The sequence below is a fragment of the Brachyhypopomus gauderio genome, chromosome 15 (assembly GCF_052324685.1).
Source record: "Brachyhypopomus gauderio isolate BG-103 chromosome 15, BGAUD_0.2, whole genome shotgun sequence".
In the NCBI taxonomy this organism is placed as follows: Eukaryota; Metazoa; Chordata; class Actinopteri; order Gymnotiformes; family Hypopomidae; genus Brachyhypopomus; species Brachyhypopomus gauderio.
Genome location: NC_135225.1, coordinates 3,629,744 through 3,648,200, shown reverse-complemented (window position 1 = coordinate 3,648,200; position 18,457 = coordinate 3,629,744). Strand labels below are relative to the sequence as shown.

The following is an 18,457-nucleotide window of genomic DNA, read 5'->3' as shown; positions in this document are numbered from 1 at the left end:
TGACAGTGTCGATAGCCTTGTCTGGCTTGTTGGTATAACTGAATTATTCATTCATTTCCCCTGATAAGTACCTAGGGACTAAAATCACGGTGGTTTATGAATGAAACCTTGGCGCTCTTCAGCTAAGAGAGAATCACCTTGTGGGCTTCTGTGTCCCCTCTGTGTTGGGATGAAGAGAGATTTGCGTGACGCTCCCGTACACGGCATGGTGTAGTTGTCACAGGGCGCTTCGTGGATGTGTTTGCCTTGTTTGGGTGCAGGCTGGTTTAACTACACCACCACATCCCTGCTCTAATCAGCACAGCGTGGGCCTCTGAGAGGGTCATTGGCAGCCAGTGTCCAGTATGTGGACATCTCCCATGGAGTCAGGTGGTGAATTATTCACTCATCTACGTAGCAGACACTCTTCTCACGCCGGCTCACGCTCCGTGTGTTTCTGTCAAGGGTGGGGGAAGAGAATATGTCTATTTTAATGTTTTACACTATAGTCTACTTGTAATTTTGGATGAGGGAGAGCTTTGGTTTATTTTCCTGGTGTGATAACGTGTGGTGGGTTGCGTGAATCTGATTATTTATGTTGTGACATCCAGATGTGTACTCCTAAATATTGATGTGTATCTTCAGAATGATACAGATGAGTGTGAACGTATGTAATGTAGAGTGTCACCCCTGATAATCTCCAGCTAGTTAGGGATGCACCTAGCACCAGGTCACCTTGAACTGATATTTCACTGTTCATTCACACCGAGCCACAGCAGTCAATGGGCAGTGAACACAGAAGTGCGAGACGTGCACTGCTTCTACCGGCGGGGGAGAGGACTTGGGGGGGTTTGGCACTCTCACCCCCCCTCTACACTCTCACCCCTCATCACTCTCACACTCCCATAACCACCCCAGGGAGGTTAGCTCTTTCTAAAAGGTATGTTGCTCTTCTAGGGTATGCCTTCAAATGTTGAGCATTAGCTAGTTAGCACACACTCCTTTCATATGTCCAGAATGAGATATTGTTCAGCTCGTGGCCTGTTTTGCATGAAGCGAAAGACCACGTTCTGTTCTTTTAGATGTCATGAGTTCGGTCAGCGAATGTCTGCAATGTTCATCTCGGGAATGAGAACAAGAAATGGAAGAAAGCTCATGGTCTTCTGAAGTCACATCCATATTGAGTTCCTGAATGACATTTGGGTTCGGGACAATTTCACTGTGAAATTAAGAAAGGCTGAACGCTGCCGTGTTGTGTGCACTGCGTGTGAAGGACTGAAGCACTGAACCTGCCTGGTCTCCCAGAAGACGCCACGCCAGAGCTGTCTCCTGTCTCCTGTCCCCTCCGGCCATGTTCCCACTCTGAAGTCTAAGCTAGTGGACAGCTCACAGTTGCCAGACGTGTGGCTTTTTGAGAATGGGAAAACTCCTCTATAGAGGAGGCATTTGTCTGTGCTGAAGAATATCTGTATGTCCTAGTCTCCCCCCACAGGTCAAGGGTCAGGTCTGTTATGGTTTCATCTCATTGTGTGAGAGCTTTGCTATTGTGGGATTACACTTCGCTTTTACTACGAACCTCAAACGTGAAGAGACCTACAAAGCTGCGTGCGTCAGCCTCCAGCTAAATGAGTAACGGCTGAACTACATAATGGAGCTGCTCATAAGAGACAACAGGAGAGAAGTTAAACTAACTTAATCAGCCCTGCTACCCCTGGGGGGGGGGGGGGGGGGGGGGGGTACTAACAGTGTACTGTGTGTAGGGTGCTGGGAGAGTCTCTAAATGTAGTGACATTCCTGTGTAACTTATGGGCCAGAAAATGTTTGAAAACATAATGCTCTTAGCAGGGTGTTGTAATGTTCTGTATAAAATCTTAAGCAGGTTGACCTAATATTAGAGAGAACAGAGCAATCTTTTAGTTTACATGAGTGAATGTGGGCGTGTGTGTGTGTGTGTGTGTAAGAGTGTAAGAACTGAGCAGGGTCATGACTGTGCTGAACCACGAGAGCTCTCATGACTCTTTCTCTCAGAACTCTCTCTCTCTCTCTCTCTCTCAGGACTCTCTCTCTCTCTCTCTCTCTCTCTCTCTCCCTCTCTCTCTCAGGACTCTCTCTCTCTCAGGACTCTAAAGACTCTCTCTCTCTCTCTCTCTCTCTCTCTCTCTGTCTGTCTGTTAACACCCATCTCATGATGCAATGTGAAACGTTATACAGTGTGACTGCCTTCATGCTATATTAGACACAGTGCACTTTTGCGTCTCCCTCTAATGGGTCACATGTGGTTTTACGTGTGTGAAACTTTACTCCTAGAGCTGTGAAGACAATAAACATTAGTGATCTGCTCTAATGGTCTACACACGGCTTGATTCCCAAGTTTTCTTAGATTTTTCTATTTTATTTATTTATTTTTTAAATTGATTTATCTATCTTATCATTTAATATTAGAAAATATGTATTTTCACATATTTTATTGGAAACATGGGGTCTATAAATGAAAAGTGGCATAGTTGTTTGGCTCAGTGCATAAGCACTTGCAAACGGCAATTGTATATGGGTTTTGTACACATCTTTAATGTGATTTTACTATTTCCCTATATTACTTTTCTACTTTTTTAAATATTTTGCATTCTTACTTGGCAGTGTTTATTATTCACTTGGTTAAATGTGTGTGTGTATTAATATATAATATAATATATACATATAATTTTTGTTTTCTGAGCCCAATGTTGTAGGAAATCGTTACAAAAAATCCCACGGCACTGTTGAAAGAACAGGCTCACTCTGCCCCCTTGTGGTGGTGGTGGGGGGGGGAGCAAAAACATTTCGTGATCCATCTCCCTAGAGGAGTCCGAGTGGGGCTGAGGCATTGCACCAGCGTCCGCTGTGCCAAACGGGACCAGCCCCTGCAAAGGCCTGGACAGGAAGTGTTGCTGCCCTGGGGGGAAGGGGCTGGCAGATTGGACCCAGGGTGGCTGTGTTTGTTCAGCGGCTCTTATCACGCAGCACAGAGCTCCTCTTCCACAGACCGATACTCACTGGAACTCTGCATGGGTCAGACAAAGAGGCTCCATTAAAAATGCAGCTAGGTGTTTTCTCATTAGACAATGCAGGATATCAATCCAAATACATGGCACTGAAAGCAATCAGCCAATGGTCATCTATAATGGATGCTATGGTCCTGCTCTTCAGAGGGTCTATTGTTTAATGCTTAAGTCAGCCTTCTGGGACATGTAAGGAGGGGTTTTGTGGCTGCTGTATATGTTAATAACTGAGAGGACACTTTGCTGAAAATGTTTGCTTTTGTGCCTAGCAAAGGAAATCGTGACCAAGACATTTAGTTTTGCGGCGCATGAAAGAGACACATTTATATAAATCACTGTACTTGAGATTTGCATTCTTGGTGAATGTCTTCCTGCACATTGAATGTTCTAGAAATAGATGCAGGACTTCAACTATTCGGAACTCCTCTGCTTATGATCGGGTTGAGTGTTAAAGATGTGGCTGGAGTGAGATTCTCTGTGCCATCTTCTCATGCTAAGACCACTCTGAGGTGTTTGAACTTTTCGACAGGCCACACAGAAGTGCAGGTGTTCTACAGTGGCAGTCACATGATTATTAAGAGTGAACATATTGAAAGGACCTCTGTTTCTGCTCTTTAATGTAGTCAGACTGCTGTGTTTTTTGTAGTAATGGGTTTTCTCCAGAACCCTTTGTGTAGACCAGTCAGCGGGACCCGATTTAAGTGGCGGATTGGACAGTAATGGGGAAAAAGAGCAAATCCTGCAGGTGCAGCTCAGCAAGAGCAACAGTAGCCAGTTATGAACCAACCAGTACTCACCCAGTACTCACCCAGTACTCACCCAGTACTCACCCAGTAACCAACCAGTAACCACCCAGTACTCACTCAGAAACCAACCAGTAACCACCCAGTACTCACCCAGTAACCAACCAGTACCCACTCAGTACCCACTCAGTAACCACCCAGAAACCACCCAGAAACCACCCAGTACCCACCCAGTACCCACCCATTATCCAACCAGTACCCAACCAGTACCCACCCAGTAACCAACCATTATCCAACCAGTACCCACCCAGTAACCAACCATTATCCAACCAGTACCCACCCAGTATCCACCCAGAAATCACCCAGTAACCACCCAGTAACCACCTAGTATCCACCCAGTAACTAGCCAGTACCCAACCAGTATCCACCCAGTAACCAGCCAGTCATTTCAAATGGCTGCTTAAGTGACTCAGACTATCGCAGGGCAAACCAAAGCCAAAAGGTGAAACCAAACAAAAACAACAGCTAGCAGCACTCAGTGAGGAAGCAGAAGGCTCAGGTGTACCAGCCTTGTGTTTAATTTTTTAAACAAGTCCCTTACCGCTGACCTGAGGCGCTGTCAGGCGGCCCTGCTGGTGGTGCAGACACCCAGGCTCTGAGGTGCTCAGTTTCCACTTTTAAATGTTTGAGGTGCTCTCTGAGGCTCTTTTGGCTTTGAGGAGCACTACAAAAGTGCCCTCGGTCTCGCCTTTCACCACACCATCACGACCTTTTCCGCTCAGATGGAACTTAACCTTGAGAACTTACTCTATCTTCACTTTGAGCTTAGAAACCAGTTCCACCTGCCACACTCTTTGATGTCCTGTGCTTGACAAGCTCATGTATTTCTATGTGCGTTTGTGAAAGAAGGCAAGAGTTATTGTTAAATTCACATATTTTTATGAATTTCCTTGACTTCAACTAAAGCCCCAAGCTTTCAAGGGCCATCAAAGCACTCTGAATTTACTATTAGTGACTTGGATGTATGTTTAATAGGATCTTGCCTTGTTCATGTTTATGGACATCTGTTGTGACTGGCAGGTGCTTGGGGTATTAACTAAATATATATTTTACTTTCATTGTTATTAATCAGATATATATTAGAATGTCCTGTGCATGAGCCATATTTTAACAGCAAAAGAATCACATGCTTGTACGTTTTATTATATTCAGTTTGAGTATATTTTAGAGCTCCACACAGAAGAGCAGTATAAATCTGTGTGGTCTGCTTTCTATCTCGGCTGTGCAGCTATTTTAATCTAATGTGGCCATCGACTAGCACAGAAAGGACAAGCAGAGATAAGGCCTTAGAACAGCTTGGCTTGTAAATCCCAGGTGCTGAATATTTTCTAGGTGCTCTGTCTGTGTGGGGGGAAAAAAATGTTTCCTAATTGTTATTAATTCCAAACTCTCACTTAGATTATTTGGTATTAATGTACAGTTTGTAAAAAAAAAAGCCAGAATGAAAATACATGTTAACACGGAGGCACAAGTGGCCTGACCCCTTGCACTCAAACGCTGACCTGTATTAAGCTTAATACACAGTGTGATCTATGGTGTGATATTAAAGCACTGCCTCATAGATTTGTCAGCAGACTGATACATTTTGACACTGCACTGATACCACTTAGCATATCAGAGATAGCCTTCCATATAAGTGTCCCGAATCCGGTTACAGCGGGGTGTCTGCCTTTAATAGATAAAACATTACGTGAGCTGATAATGAGCGTGTGTTCAGGTGTCTGTGTGTGTGTGTGTATTCAGTTGTCTGTGTGAGGGTTTGAGTGTGTGGATGTTTGCGAGCATGTATCCATGTGCAGCGCACTACAGCATGACGGCCATTTGATAGCAGCAGGCTGGGTTTCACCTGGTCAGGGGTGAAGGTCCATCTCAAATGCGGCAGCTCAGAGAAGGTCAAATGGTTTGACCCCCAGGACGCTGTGTGTTTGCTCCTGCACCCCTAACTACAGGAACCAGGCACCACTGGACCGGGACTCAGGTCCACAGAGCCCATCGCTCAGAGCCTGGGCTGGGGCAAACGAGCCTGGGCAAACGTGTGTGTGAGGCCACCGTCTATAGTGCATATGGGGGTGGACACACACAACCATGTGTATATGCGCATGCACACACACACACACACACACACACACGCTTCCAAATGGAAAGATTACCATGCTGCGTGTGTGTTCTCTTTCTCCTCACACAGAACAGCTGAGGTGTATTAAATGCATGTGCTGTGTGTGGTGTTAAGCAGGTTAAAGTCATCTGTGTTAATGGTAGCCATCTCAGTGGAGCTTCACTAATGAATTGTCTCTTCTCTCTCTTTTCCCTCCAGGTGGTGTTGGTCTTTGCGCTCAGTATTGGAGCCCTGGGGATTTACTTCATAGACTCCTCTGAGTGAGTGTTGTACTTTTCTAGATTTATTTCAGTTAGCTAAAATGTAAGCGAAGGCCTGCAGTATAAGCCCATATAATATTTGAATAAGAACAAGAAGACTTTTCTCTTTTACACTTTAGCTCAAACTGCACGTCTGATGGGAACTATTAATTAAATTCTCATTTTGGTCACTAAGAGCTTAGCCAGTTGTGTTTGGCTACACTGTTTGGCTTATTAGCTTCTGTGAAGGTCACTGGGTCAGGTGTATCTCAACTATACCGAAAATGACTTTTGTGAATCAGCATCACGTTATTTCCCATCTGCTGTGAGAACTGTGTTAGTTAAGTGGACAGGGGGGGAATCCCACTGGTTTATCATATCAGACCTCTACCCTGGTGGGGACTTTCCTCTGTAACAAGCCACAGTTTCACTCATGTAGGTAATGATAGTATTTTAATAATCCCTCAATTACCCGCTATGTGAAGTGTACCATTATAGAATTCTCTCTCTTTGTTCTGGTCCCAGTGCAAAATAGGATTTTAAATCCAGCCTTGGTTGGGCATGATTATTTTGTCAATGGAAGATAAGTGAATCAGTTTCCATGGTTACATCAGACAGAGCATCTCCCCTCCCCCGTTCTCCTTAGAGACAGGTGCGCTGTTCGTTTGCCCAGCTGTTGCCCAGGCAACCAGGTATCAGTGTTTGCAAATAGAACTCATATTTCCTCATGATCTGTGCCCCTGTCATCCTGACTGTGGAAGCAGTGACTCAGGCTTAAAAAAAAAAAAAAAGGCTTAAAACCAGCAAATGGAAGACTGCAGACTTTGAATCCTTGGTTGGGTATCAGGGGATGTTGACACAGAACTAGAGGGCTGGTAATTTCCTCCTGTTTAGTGTTGTCGTGCCCACAGGCACAAGCGTCGCACGCGTTTATTCCGTGTGTAGACGTGCAGCGACTGCAGCGACAAATCAGCTCAAATACGGAGCTGTTAGAAAAAAGATCAACGTCTGCTTCGAGGCCCTACACAGGGAGAAACAAAGTGTGCTTTTGGAGCTTTTGCTTTATGTACATTTTGGTCCTGTGTTTACACGGTAGCTGTTTAGCAGGAGATCTCCGCTGGTACAATCTCCCCTGCAGCGTCAGCCGAGCTGCTCCGTCACAGCCGAGACTCACCGTTGCTCGGTGATCCGTAGTGACGGCGGCTTGCGTGTGGCTGATGCAGGTGCGGTGTAATCACCTGGGTCTCCTGCGGGCTGTTTCCTCTAGATGACAAACGGCTTGACTGGGCAGAAAGTGCCACGTGGGGCTCTAGTCAGAATATGAGCAGTGACGTCCTGAAAAAGTCAAGGTGCAGCACTTAATCTAAGTTGAGAGCGAGTGGAGGAATGATCCTCAGCACAGGTCCAGTCTTGCGTTTAAAGAGGAAGATTAAGCATCCATTGCTGGGCCTGTTGCTGAACAGAGCGCCCCAGACAGGAGTGAAGCATGTTGCACTGGAAGCATTTCATCTCCAGAAGGCCGGGAGGCGGTCTGAAGAATGGGGCGGAGCTGAAGAGCAACAGGACCAGGTGCTGAACATGTGTGTTGTGGCATTTATAATCACACATGGGTGATTCAGCATTTATACAGTAGTTGTGATCTGTGCTCTGATGTGGAGATAACCAGAAACGAACAATTATAATGGTATCAAACGTTGCTTCAAAATAAAGGCACAAATTATCTTGTGAAGATTAAATAAGTATTAGAAATGAGGCTTTATAAGGCTGGACCCAGTGCTGCTGGTGAGGTACCCTTAGGAACATACTAAAGTTTGACATTTGTCAGGCAGTGTTGTTCTGATTCAAAGTTTCTGCTGAGTGGGAGGTCGAAGGTTGGACAGTGTTGTTTCTGGGTCACGTCATACTCCTGGGTTTAATTTCCCCAGTGGAAACAGGATAATGGTGATAGACATAAGGCCATTTGACAGTGTTCCTGGAGGGAGATTGTTTGAGATTTTTGGTTTTTGGGACACTAAAACATGGTGGACATCAGTAAGGGGACTAAAGTTTGTGTATATATAGGTAGATATATGCAGATTTGTATGCTGTGGTCAGTCTCTGCTCTCGTTTGTCTACGGCTGATCTAGGACACATCACAGCATCCATATTCTCCCTTCAGTACCTGGGACAGCGCCAAACCAGGCCACAGCCACAGCTCACATTAATGCTGCTGGTAATGAGCTAAACAGAAGTGAGCTGTGGCCCCTGGTCCCAGTCCTGATCCCAGTCCTGATCCCAGTCCTGATCCCAGTCCTGATCCCGGTCCTGATCCCGGTCCTGGTCCCAGCCCCTGCACCATGCTACCTCGAGCCTTTTGTCCAGATATCCACACCACAGAGAGACTTGTGCAAGCACCCCCCCCCCCCTTCTGCGCTAACGCTCTTCAACTGACCTCTGCTGCTAGCGTGACTCATGCACTAATGGCTTGGAAATGGACCATCTGCAGGTGCTGAACCATTTTTGCTCATATTCATCATAATGTGTACTGACAGTCCGGGACTCAATAATCCATTTCTATACTCCTGTGCGTGTTAAAGATGATGAAAAAGCAAGCGTGATGTGTTGGGAAAACGCCATGGGAAGACATTGGAAGGACTCGGAGATGATGGCGGGTCCCAGGTGGTCCGGGGGGTTCCAGGGGGTTTGGGGTGTCCCGGAGGGTCCCGGGGGACACCCTTCACAGCCCAGCGGACATGCACCCCTCTGCTGACCAATGAGACACCTCTGAGCCACATGACTCATGTCCCATACAAGCATGTTTTGATAACGGCCCACTGAACACGGCCCGAGTGCAACTGTACTGCTCCACTTCGGTTCTGTTGTGCTGAGAGAGACACAGTCAGCAGTTATTACTGCTTTATTATTAAAACTTAATTTCCTGACATTTGTGTGAGGTGAAATGCCGTGATTGGTGCAAGAATGAAGGTGTGTGAGGCGGCAGACACCTCAGGACACGCCCCCTCGTCACACAAGCACGGCTTCCCATAGTGTGGCGCTGAGACCCGAATCAGCTCAGTCTGTATATGCAGCTCCACAGCCTGAAACAGCAGCTACCTGCCGTCCTCTGGACACTCATGTATCTATCCGTCCAGCTAAATCATGTGTGTAAATCATGTGTGTAAATCATGTGTGTGAATCATGTGTGTGAATCGTGTGTGTGAATCGTGTGGGTGAATCGTGTGTGTGAATCGTGTGTGTGAATCGTGTGTGTGAATCGTGTGTGTGAATCGTGTGTGTGAATCGTGTGGGTGAATCATGTGTGTGAATCATGTGGGTGAATCATGTGGGTGAATCATGTGGGTGAATCGTGTGGGTGAATCGTGTGGGTGAATCGTGTGGGTGAATCGTGTGTGTGAATCATGTGTAAATCATGTGGGTGAGCGGCAGGAAGCAGGACAGTTTGGTTTGGGCTGCAGAACGTTTTGCTCTTTCGCTTTGCGTAATTGTCGTTCTTAATGGGAACGAGTGGTACTTTCTCTTCACAAGCCTTCACTGCACTGCACTGTAAAGACAGAGATATGTAGGCCAACAGCAGGGGGCGCCGCTCTTTAAGGAACGCCTTTATTTATGGCCCATATAGTCTGCATGGGAGCCTGAATGTTACATACACGCCACATTAACAGCAGTGGAGACACTGGGGGTGAGTGAGGGTGAAAGGGCTGCGCTACGGTGAGCAGAGGGAGCTGCCTCAGGCGGAGCAGTGTGTGTGTGTGTGTGTGTGTGTGTGTGTGTGTGTGTGTGTGTGTGTGTGTGTGTGTGTGTGTGTGTGTATGTGTGAGCAGGGCCACCACTGCAATGCAGGGATGAATAATCCACACCGTTTAATTCTAGTGGAGCATGGCCACACTTTCAGGTCTCCCACACACCAGGAGCCTGTGGAGTTCTCAATCTAAGCTCAGCTCAGAGAGAGAGGGGGAGGGAGAGAGAGATAGAGAGGGGGAGAGGGAGAGGGAGAGGGGGGGGGGGGCTGAGAAAGGGATTAGCCAGCATGCAAATGGATGGGCAGACATGTTTTTGAGGCTAGTGAAATATGCTTGTAACCCAATACATCATTACTGTAGCTAATGATAAACTAGTAATTGTTTCTGATCTTAGACTCCATCTCTGCTGTCAGATGTTGCTCTCTACATGATCCAGTATATAGGAGCCCTGGGCTGTCATGGAAGACAAGGTCCCTCAATTATTCACATGGAAGAAGAGACTCGATTCTTCTCAGTGCTGGTTCAAAAAAAAAGAAAGACAGAAGGAAAACAACCCAGAACAAACGTACGGGGCAGCAGATGACTCTCAACACCACAACAGAACTCAGACTCAACACTACATCAGAACTGAGAGACTTAACACCACAGCAGAACTGAGAGACTCTCAACACCACATCAGAACTGAGAGACTCTCAACACCACAGTAGAACTGAGACTCCCAACACCACAGCAGAACTGAGAGACTCTCAACACCACAGTAGAACTGAGACTCAACACCACAGTAGAACTGAGACTCAACACCACAGTAGAACTGAGACTCAACACCACAGCAGAACTGAGACTCTCAACACCACATCAGAACTGAGAGACTCCCAGCGTCTCGCACACTACAGAGGAAGGCACTCGACAACCTCTGTGTCTACCACAGTGCTCTGGTTTACCTGTGGCCTCCATAGACAGATAATTACTTTTAATTTAACTTTATCCTTCTGGATAATTCTCAAGATTAGTTGGAATAAAAAAACTAATCTGTATGTGACAGATGACAGTGTGCAGTAATATGCCTCTTGTGTGTGGATGTCTTACACGGGGCAGTAGTAAAGTGTCAGGACGAGGTGGTCCGGTTTCTAACATGGTGCCCATGTGAATGTGGGGCCGTTGTTTGGCGTGTTAGCTGCGTGACTAAGTGCAGCGTTCTGCCTTCTGCTTCTCTTACTCAGACGTGTAGCCTGTCGTGTCTGTGTCATTGGAGAGGTTTCAACCTTTGGGCCGAAGCACATGCAGGAAGTGTTTGGGGGAGAACGGGGAGGCGGGCCTTAGAGTGCCCGCGTTTGATTGGTCTAGAGCCCGTGCAGGTGCTAAATTATTCTTATTTTAGAAATGGTGTCTTGGCCTAGATCAACCACTGCTGCACGAACCTGGTCCTGTACTGCATAAGGGACAATGACACTGCGCTCTCGCTCTCCCTCTCTCTCTCTTTCTCCATCTCTCTCTCTCTCTCTCGCTCACTCTCTCTTTCTCCATCTCTCTCTCCGTCTCTCTCTCTCTCCATCTCTCTCTATTTCTCTCTCTCTCTTGCTCTCTCTTTCTCCATCTCTCTCGCCGTCTCTCTCTCTCCATCTCTCTGTTGCTCTCTCTCTCTCTCTCTCTCTCTCTCTCTCTCTTTCTCCATCTCTCTCTCTCTCTCTCTCCCCATGCCCCCTCCTTTTCTTTCAGGAATCTGCCCTGGCCTGGCACACAACCCTGATATATATTATATATAGTTAGGTCTATGTTTTTTGTGTTACTTTTTCCCCTACTGGATATAAACAGTGGCCCTCGCTCTCTGTTGTTATGGTGGGCAGCTGAGGCCCCCTAGTGTCTGAGCCTTGACACTGCACCTAAGCAGCAGCCAGCCTGCATTGTGCCAGGTGCCATGTAGTGCTGCTCTCCCTTACGCCACGGGGGTCCAGGCTCACACACACGGACGGAGAGGGAAGTGGCAGGCGTCAGGAGGAGTTCTTTCTGCCTGGACACTGTGTGTGTGGGGGTCCCACGTGATCACAGCATGTGTTGCGGGACAGCATCAGAAAACCAGGGGCTCTGCCTTCATATTTACCAGGTGCCCACACACTAGCTTTCCTGCAGATCATAAGCTGACAAACAAATGTGTTTTTCAGTGCCATCATGGGTCTTTTTCCATTGCGTACTTTGAGACAGAACAGATTATTACGTCTTTGTGGTATAGTTACACAAACAGCAGGAGGCGCCCTTGCGCTCTGTGGCTGTTGTGGCATGGTGCCTGGATAGAAAACAAATCAAATATTTATAGTCTTCAGGCTGTGATTTGCCTGCAGTGGTCGGCGCTGCTCTGTAGGTCACATGGTCTCTGCCGCATGGCGTTCCTCAAGTCCGAGCTCTTCCTGTCCTAATGAAGTGCATCCAGGTTGAAGGTCAGCAGGCTGCGTTATTGTAGAAGGCGGGTGGGACTGGGTTTTGGGAGGCATCGTCCAATGCCAGGGCGGTGCCCTGTGGTGGGACGCTAGGCGTGGGTGAGAGAAGCATCTGCCACTCGGTTTGACTCGATCTGCCACTCGGTTTGAAAACGGTGCCGTGGCGTGGCTGAGGATTACTTGGTGAATAATTACCAACAAGATGAGTGCCAACCAGTCCCTCGAACAGAGTTCAGCATGCTTAAAGCACAACATTGTGGTCCAGGCTTATAGAAAGGTCAGCCTGGCTGTTCTTCTTTAACTTAACATGAAGCAAAATCCTGAAACGCTCTGGGAATGGAGATGAATGAAGGAGAAAACACACAGAAGCCTTCAGATCATTTGGACCGTGTGTGTGTGTGTGTGCGTGTGTGCGTGTGCGTGTGTGTGCGTGTGTGTGCGTGTGTGTGCGTGTGTGTGTGTGTGTGTGTGTGTGTGTGTGTGTGTGTTGGAGAAACCTTTCCTGTTTATTTTAGCATCTTTCTTCCTCATTCCAAGAATCAGTAGTTCCTGAATAATGGAGCCATGAGGTGAGATCAGTGCAGATGTTGGGGGACGGCTACCTCACATTACTCCCTACCTCACATTACTCCCTACCTCACATTACTCCCTACCTCACATTACTACATACCTCACATTACTCCCTACCTCACATTACTACATACCTCACATTACTCCCTACCTCACATTACTACATACCTCACATTACTCCCTACCTCACATTACTACATACCTCACATTACTCCCTACCTCACATTACTACATACCTCACATTACTCCCTACCTTACATTACTACATACCTCACATTACTCCCTACCTTACATTACTCCCTACCTCACATTACTACATACCTCACATTACTCCCTACCTCACATTACTACATACCTCACATTACTCCCTACCTTACATTACTCCCTACCTCACATTACTACATACCTCACATTACTCCCTACCTCACATTACTACATACCTCACATTACTCCCTACCTCACATTACTCCATACCTCACATTACTCCCTACCTCACATTACTACATACCTCGCATTACTACATACCTCGCATTACTCCCTACCTTACATTACTACATACCTCACATTACTCCCTACCTCACATTACTACATACCTCACATTACTCCCTACCTTACATTACTCCCTACCTCACATTACTACATACCTCACATTACTACATACCTCACATTACTACATACCTCACATTACTACATACCTCACATTACTCCCTACCTCACATTACTCTTGCCTTCAAAGCTGATGGCTGTTGATGAATCGGTGCCTTTTAACTTAATTTACACTGTCAGCGGTTGTTTTCACCCTTTCATTTCGGTATTCCAAGATATGGGCGTTCTTGAATTGCTTTAGGCCATTAGTTTTGGTGGTGTGTTTGTTAATCAGTTCTCCCTCTTTCTTCACAGCGTGGGGTTTGTTTTCTTCCTTGTGTGGTTTTCATGTCTTTGTTTCCTCTCTCCACAGCCCCATAGAATCCTGTCATATTTTCTACAAAGACTTCACGTTACAGATCGACATGGCATTCAACGTGTTCTTCTTACTCTACTTTGGTTTGCGTGTAAGTATTTCCTATCATCTACAGGAAGGAAAATAAACTCTTTAATACAAGCTGATCATTTCTTAACCTAAGAATTCATTGTTTTGTACTGCTCACTGGCATGGTATAGATTTAGTCTTGTTCATCAGTTGCACGGTCCAATTCTCCCTCTCTCTCTCTCTCTCTCTCTCTCTCTCTCTCTCTCCCTCTCTATCTCTCTCTCTCTCTCTCTCTCTGGATTTTTCCCTAGTTCATCGCAGCCAATGATAAGCTGTGGTTCTGGCTGGAGGTGAACTCCGTGGTGGACTTCTTCACTGTGCCGCCAGTGTTCGTGTCAGTGTATCTGAACAGGAGCTGGCTGGGTAAGTCTCTCCCCGTCCCCTGAGTCCTGGTGTCCCCCTCAGCGTCTCCCTGTCCCCCAGAGTCCTGGTGTCCCCCTCTGTGTCTCCCCGTCCCCCACGGCGCTAGAACGTGACGCTCCTCATCATCGGTGCCAGGGTCCCACTGCCATCGCCAATGTCACATCTTGTCCCTCAAATGGACGAGAATAGCTCTGAAATTCCCCCCAGAGGGAGAGCTGGGAAGGCAGAGTCCTCCGAGCCCGGCGCACAGACCCTGTATCTGCCATTGAGAGTCCGGAGCTGTAAACGTCTCGGCAGTGAACAGGGTCAAAGGGCGCTCCCATGTTGTTATCCATGGTGTCAGAGGTGGGGAGCACCCAGTGGGGAGGTGCAGAGATCAGGGGCGGGGAGAGGAAGCACGTGCTCCTCTGATTGGCTGGATCAGGAGGTGGGTCACTGGGGCCCACGGGGAAGCTCAGAACTCCACCGTCACTCCGAGTGCCGGACTTGTGAGACAGAAAGAAGTCAGTGTCAGCAGACTGTGTGTGTGTGTGTGTGTGTGTGTGTGTGTGTGTGTGTGTGTGTGTGTGTGTGTGTGTGTGTGTGTGTGTGTGTGTGTGTGTGTGTGTGTGTGTGAGATCTGGGCTGCCAGGAAGTATGGCAGTTACTTTAATTCACTGCCACCTGCAAATGGAGCCTTGTTTTAATTCGAGCTCATACAGACACACATGCTACCATCAGCTAACACCACAGTCCCGTTCAGGCCCGTTGACAGTCTTGCTGGGGCCCGGGACAAGAAAGTTTCATGTACCCCCCCCCCCCCCACCCCCCCCTCCCCACCCCCGCTTACATCATTTGAATTTCCTCTGTAGCAGATAATATATAATATAGCCACACATCAAAGCTGTTTCTGACAGCTTACTGGTTTATACTTGACGCGTCGCGGCGAAAATGACGTAATCGCAATGGCACCGCCCACGAGGGCTTCACACGCTGTCGATTCGAGAGGTCGTGCACCTCTCCATGTTTGCAGGGTTCATACACCTAAACAAGGTGGAATTCAAGCACTTGTACGTCACTTTCAAGGTCCAGTTCAATATGTCCCAGCACGTTAAACATAATTTAGTTAAATATATATACATATACTCTAAATGATTCGAAATTTGATTTTTATCACATTATTTAATGGTTGTTTATTTTCAAAACGCCCAATCTTCACGTCTTCACGTTCTCTCGTGTTTCTTCCTGGAATTAAAAGAGGCTCGTATTTGTTAACGTAATACAAGAGAACTATTCAGTCAGACAGATATTTGTTGTGAAACCAAGTAGTTACAATTTCAACATTTTCAAGTACTTTAGCCTAAATTCCAGCACTTTTCAAACATGGAACACAATGCAACATTAAAATTCGTCAGGTAAATGTTTTTCCTTTCTTTTCTGCGCTCCAGATTTCTGTTTACTTTAACTATCCACCACTGTATTTCCCACTGTTGGGCGGGTACCAGCCGGGCTACGGTCGGTGCTGGATCAAACCATTTTTCAGTGGGAGGCCGGGGTGTATGCACTTAATGGAAAATATGCAGATAGGTAAAAAACTAGTGCTGTCAATTCCAGGTGCCGCGATTAAAAGTCCTCACCAGGATTTTGCTCAAGCTTGCTAGATTTTCTAATTAGCAATCCAGGTAAAATTAGTGGAATCAACACAATCCAGGAAGCCTGAGCAAAATCCTGGTAAGGACTTTTAAGGCACCTGGAATTGACAGCACTATAAAAAACATATATATTTTAGACATTGAGCTTATTTTGAGTATAGAATTTTATATTAATGAAAGATTTCAAGATTATATTTAAAATTATAGACTTTAAATAAAAAATAAATTGCTGGGCTCTTTTATGGGCCCCCCTGGCTCTGGGGCCCGGGACAACAGACTCGGTTGTCCCCCCCTGTCGACGGGGCTGGTCCCGTTTAAACACAGTACTACAGCCAATCAGAATGAGCATCAAATATACATGTCAACACAAAAATAGCCACCTGTACTAGCAAATAATTCCTTTATGAAGCAACCTACCTAAGCTGAAGTGTGTCATGTTCAAGCAGCGCTGCTGTGTGATTGATCATTGCGTGTTAAGCCACTATTACACGGAGATGATGCAATACCTGGACCCCCGCACCCGGCTCTGAGGTCAGACATACAGCGGCTCACAGATGATGAAAGAAAGAGAAACGGCAGTAAAAAGGAAGCTGTGTGAAATCATCAGCAGTGTTACACACACACACACACACACACACACACACACACACACACACACACACGCACAGTCCTGCTCCCCATGCCAACCACCACGAGGGGCTAATCCTGCTCTTCTTGTGAGTTTGTGCGAGTTGACTTCATGGGCCGACAGCAGGACTTTTAGAGACCAGTCCACACTAGTTATACCACACAGAACCTACAGGAGGTGGTGCATATATGAAATCATTGTGTGTGTGTGTGTGTGAGAGAGAGAGAGAGAGGGAGAGAGAGAGAGAGAGAGAGCGAGAGCATATACACTGCTCAAAAAAATCATGGGAACACTTAAACAACACAATGTAATCAAGTCAATCACACTTCTGTGAAACCAACCTGTTCAGTTAGGAAGCAACACTGATTGTGAATCAATTTCACCTGCTGTTGTGCAAATGAAACAGACAACAGGTAGAAATGAGAGGCAATTGGTAAGACACCCCCTATAAAGGAGTGATTGTACAGATGGTGACCACAGACCTTTTCTCTGTTCTCATCTTTTCTGGCTGATGTTTTGGTCACTTTTGCATTTTGTCAGTTCTCTCACCATAGAGGTAGCATGATGCGGTGTCTACAACCTACAGATGTTGCTCAGGTAGTGCAGCTCATCCAGGATGGCACATCAATGTGAGCTGTGGCAAGAAGGTTTGCTGTGTCTGTCAGCAGTGTCCAGAGGCTGGAGGTGCTACCAGGAGACAGGCCAGTACACCAGGAGACATGGAGGAGGCCGTAGGAGGGCAACAACCCAGCAGCAGGACCACTAACTCCTCCTTTGTACAAGGAGGAACAGGAGGAGCAGTGCCAGAGCCCTGCAAAATGACCTCCAGCAGGCCACTAATATCCATGTTTCTGCTAAAACTGTCAGGAACAGACTCCATGAGGGAGGTATGAGGGCCTGATGTCCACATGTGGGGCTTGTGCTTACAGCCCAACACCGTGCAGGACGATTGGCATTTGCCAGAGAACACCAAGATTGGCAGATTCGACATTGGCGCCCTGTGCTCTTCACGGATGAGAGCAGCTTCACACTGAGCACATGACAGAGTCTGGAGACGCTGTGGAGAACGTTCTGCTGCCTGCAACATCCTCCAGCATGACCGGTTTGGCAGTGGGTCAGTAACGGTGTGGGGAGGCATTTCTTTGGAGGGCCACACAGACCTCCATGTGCGAGCCAGAGGTACCCTTACTGCCATTAGGTACCAGGATGAGATCCTCAGACCCATTGTGAGACCATATGCTGGTGCAGTGGGCCCTGGGTTCCTTCTGATGCATGACACTGCTAGACCTCATGTGGCTGAAGTGTGTCAGCAGTTCCTGCATGATGAAACCGTTGATGTTATGGACTGGCCTGCCAGTTCCCCAGACCTGAATCAAATCGAGCACGTCTGGGACATCATCCACCAACGCCACGTTGCACCACAGACTGTCCAGTAGTTGAGGTCATACAGGCACGTGGAGGCCACACACACTACTGAGCCTCATTTGAACTGGTCTTGAGGTTGAATCTGCCTGTCATTTGATTTTCCACTTTGATTTTGAGTATGATTCCAAATCCAGATCACCACGGGATAACAATTTTGATTTACATTGATCATTTATGTTTTGTTCTCAACACATTCCACTATGTAATAAATAAAGGTTTTCAACTGGAATATTTTATTGATTGAGATCTAGGATGTTATTTTAGTTATTTTTTGAGCAGTATATATATATATATATATATATATATATATATATATATATATATATATATATATATATATATATATATATATATATATATATAATATATTTAATGAATTGAAATAAATTACAATATTTTACAACTGTGTGTTGTTTTAAAGATAGTAAGTTGTCATTGCTTTAGTATAGAGTACAGTCAGCTG

At 46.5% G+C, this 18,457-nt stretch overlaps 1 protein-coding gene across 8 annotated transcripts in view; it reads left to right on the top strand.

The window, feature by feature from the left end:
* kcnma1a (potassium large conductance calcium-activated channel, subfamily M, alpha member 1a) overlaps positions 1–18,457 on the top strand; it is a 149,765-nt gene that overhangs the window by 64,482 nt on the left and 66,826 nt on the right. For all 8 annotated transcript variants that reach the window (XM_076974801.1, XM_076974795.1, XM_076974796.1 and 5 more), the window contains exons 3-5: positions 6,135–6,196; positions 13,876–13,969; positions 14,199–14,310. In XM_076974801.1, the coding sequence (XP_076830916.1) occupies positions 6,135–6,196; positions 13,876–13,969; positions 14,199–14,310 (268 nt within the window). The remainder of the gene's footprint in view (positions 1–6,134; positions 6,197–13,875; positions 13,970–14,198; positions 14,311–18,457) is intronic.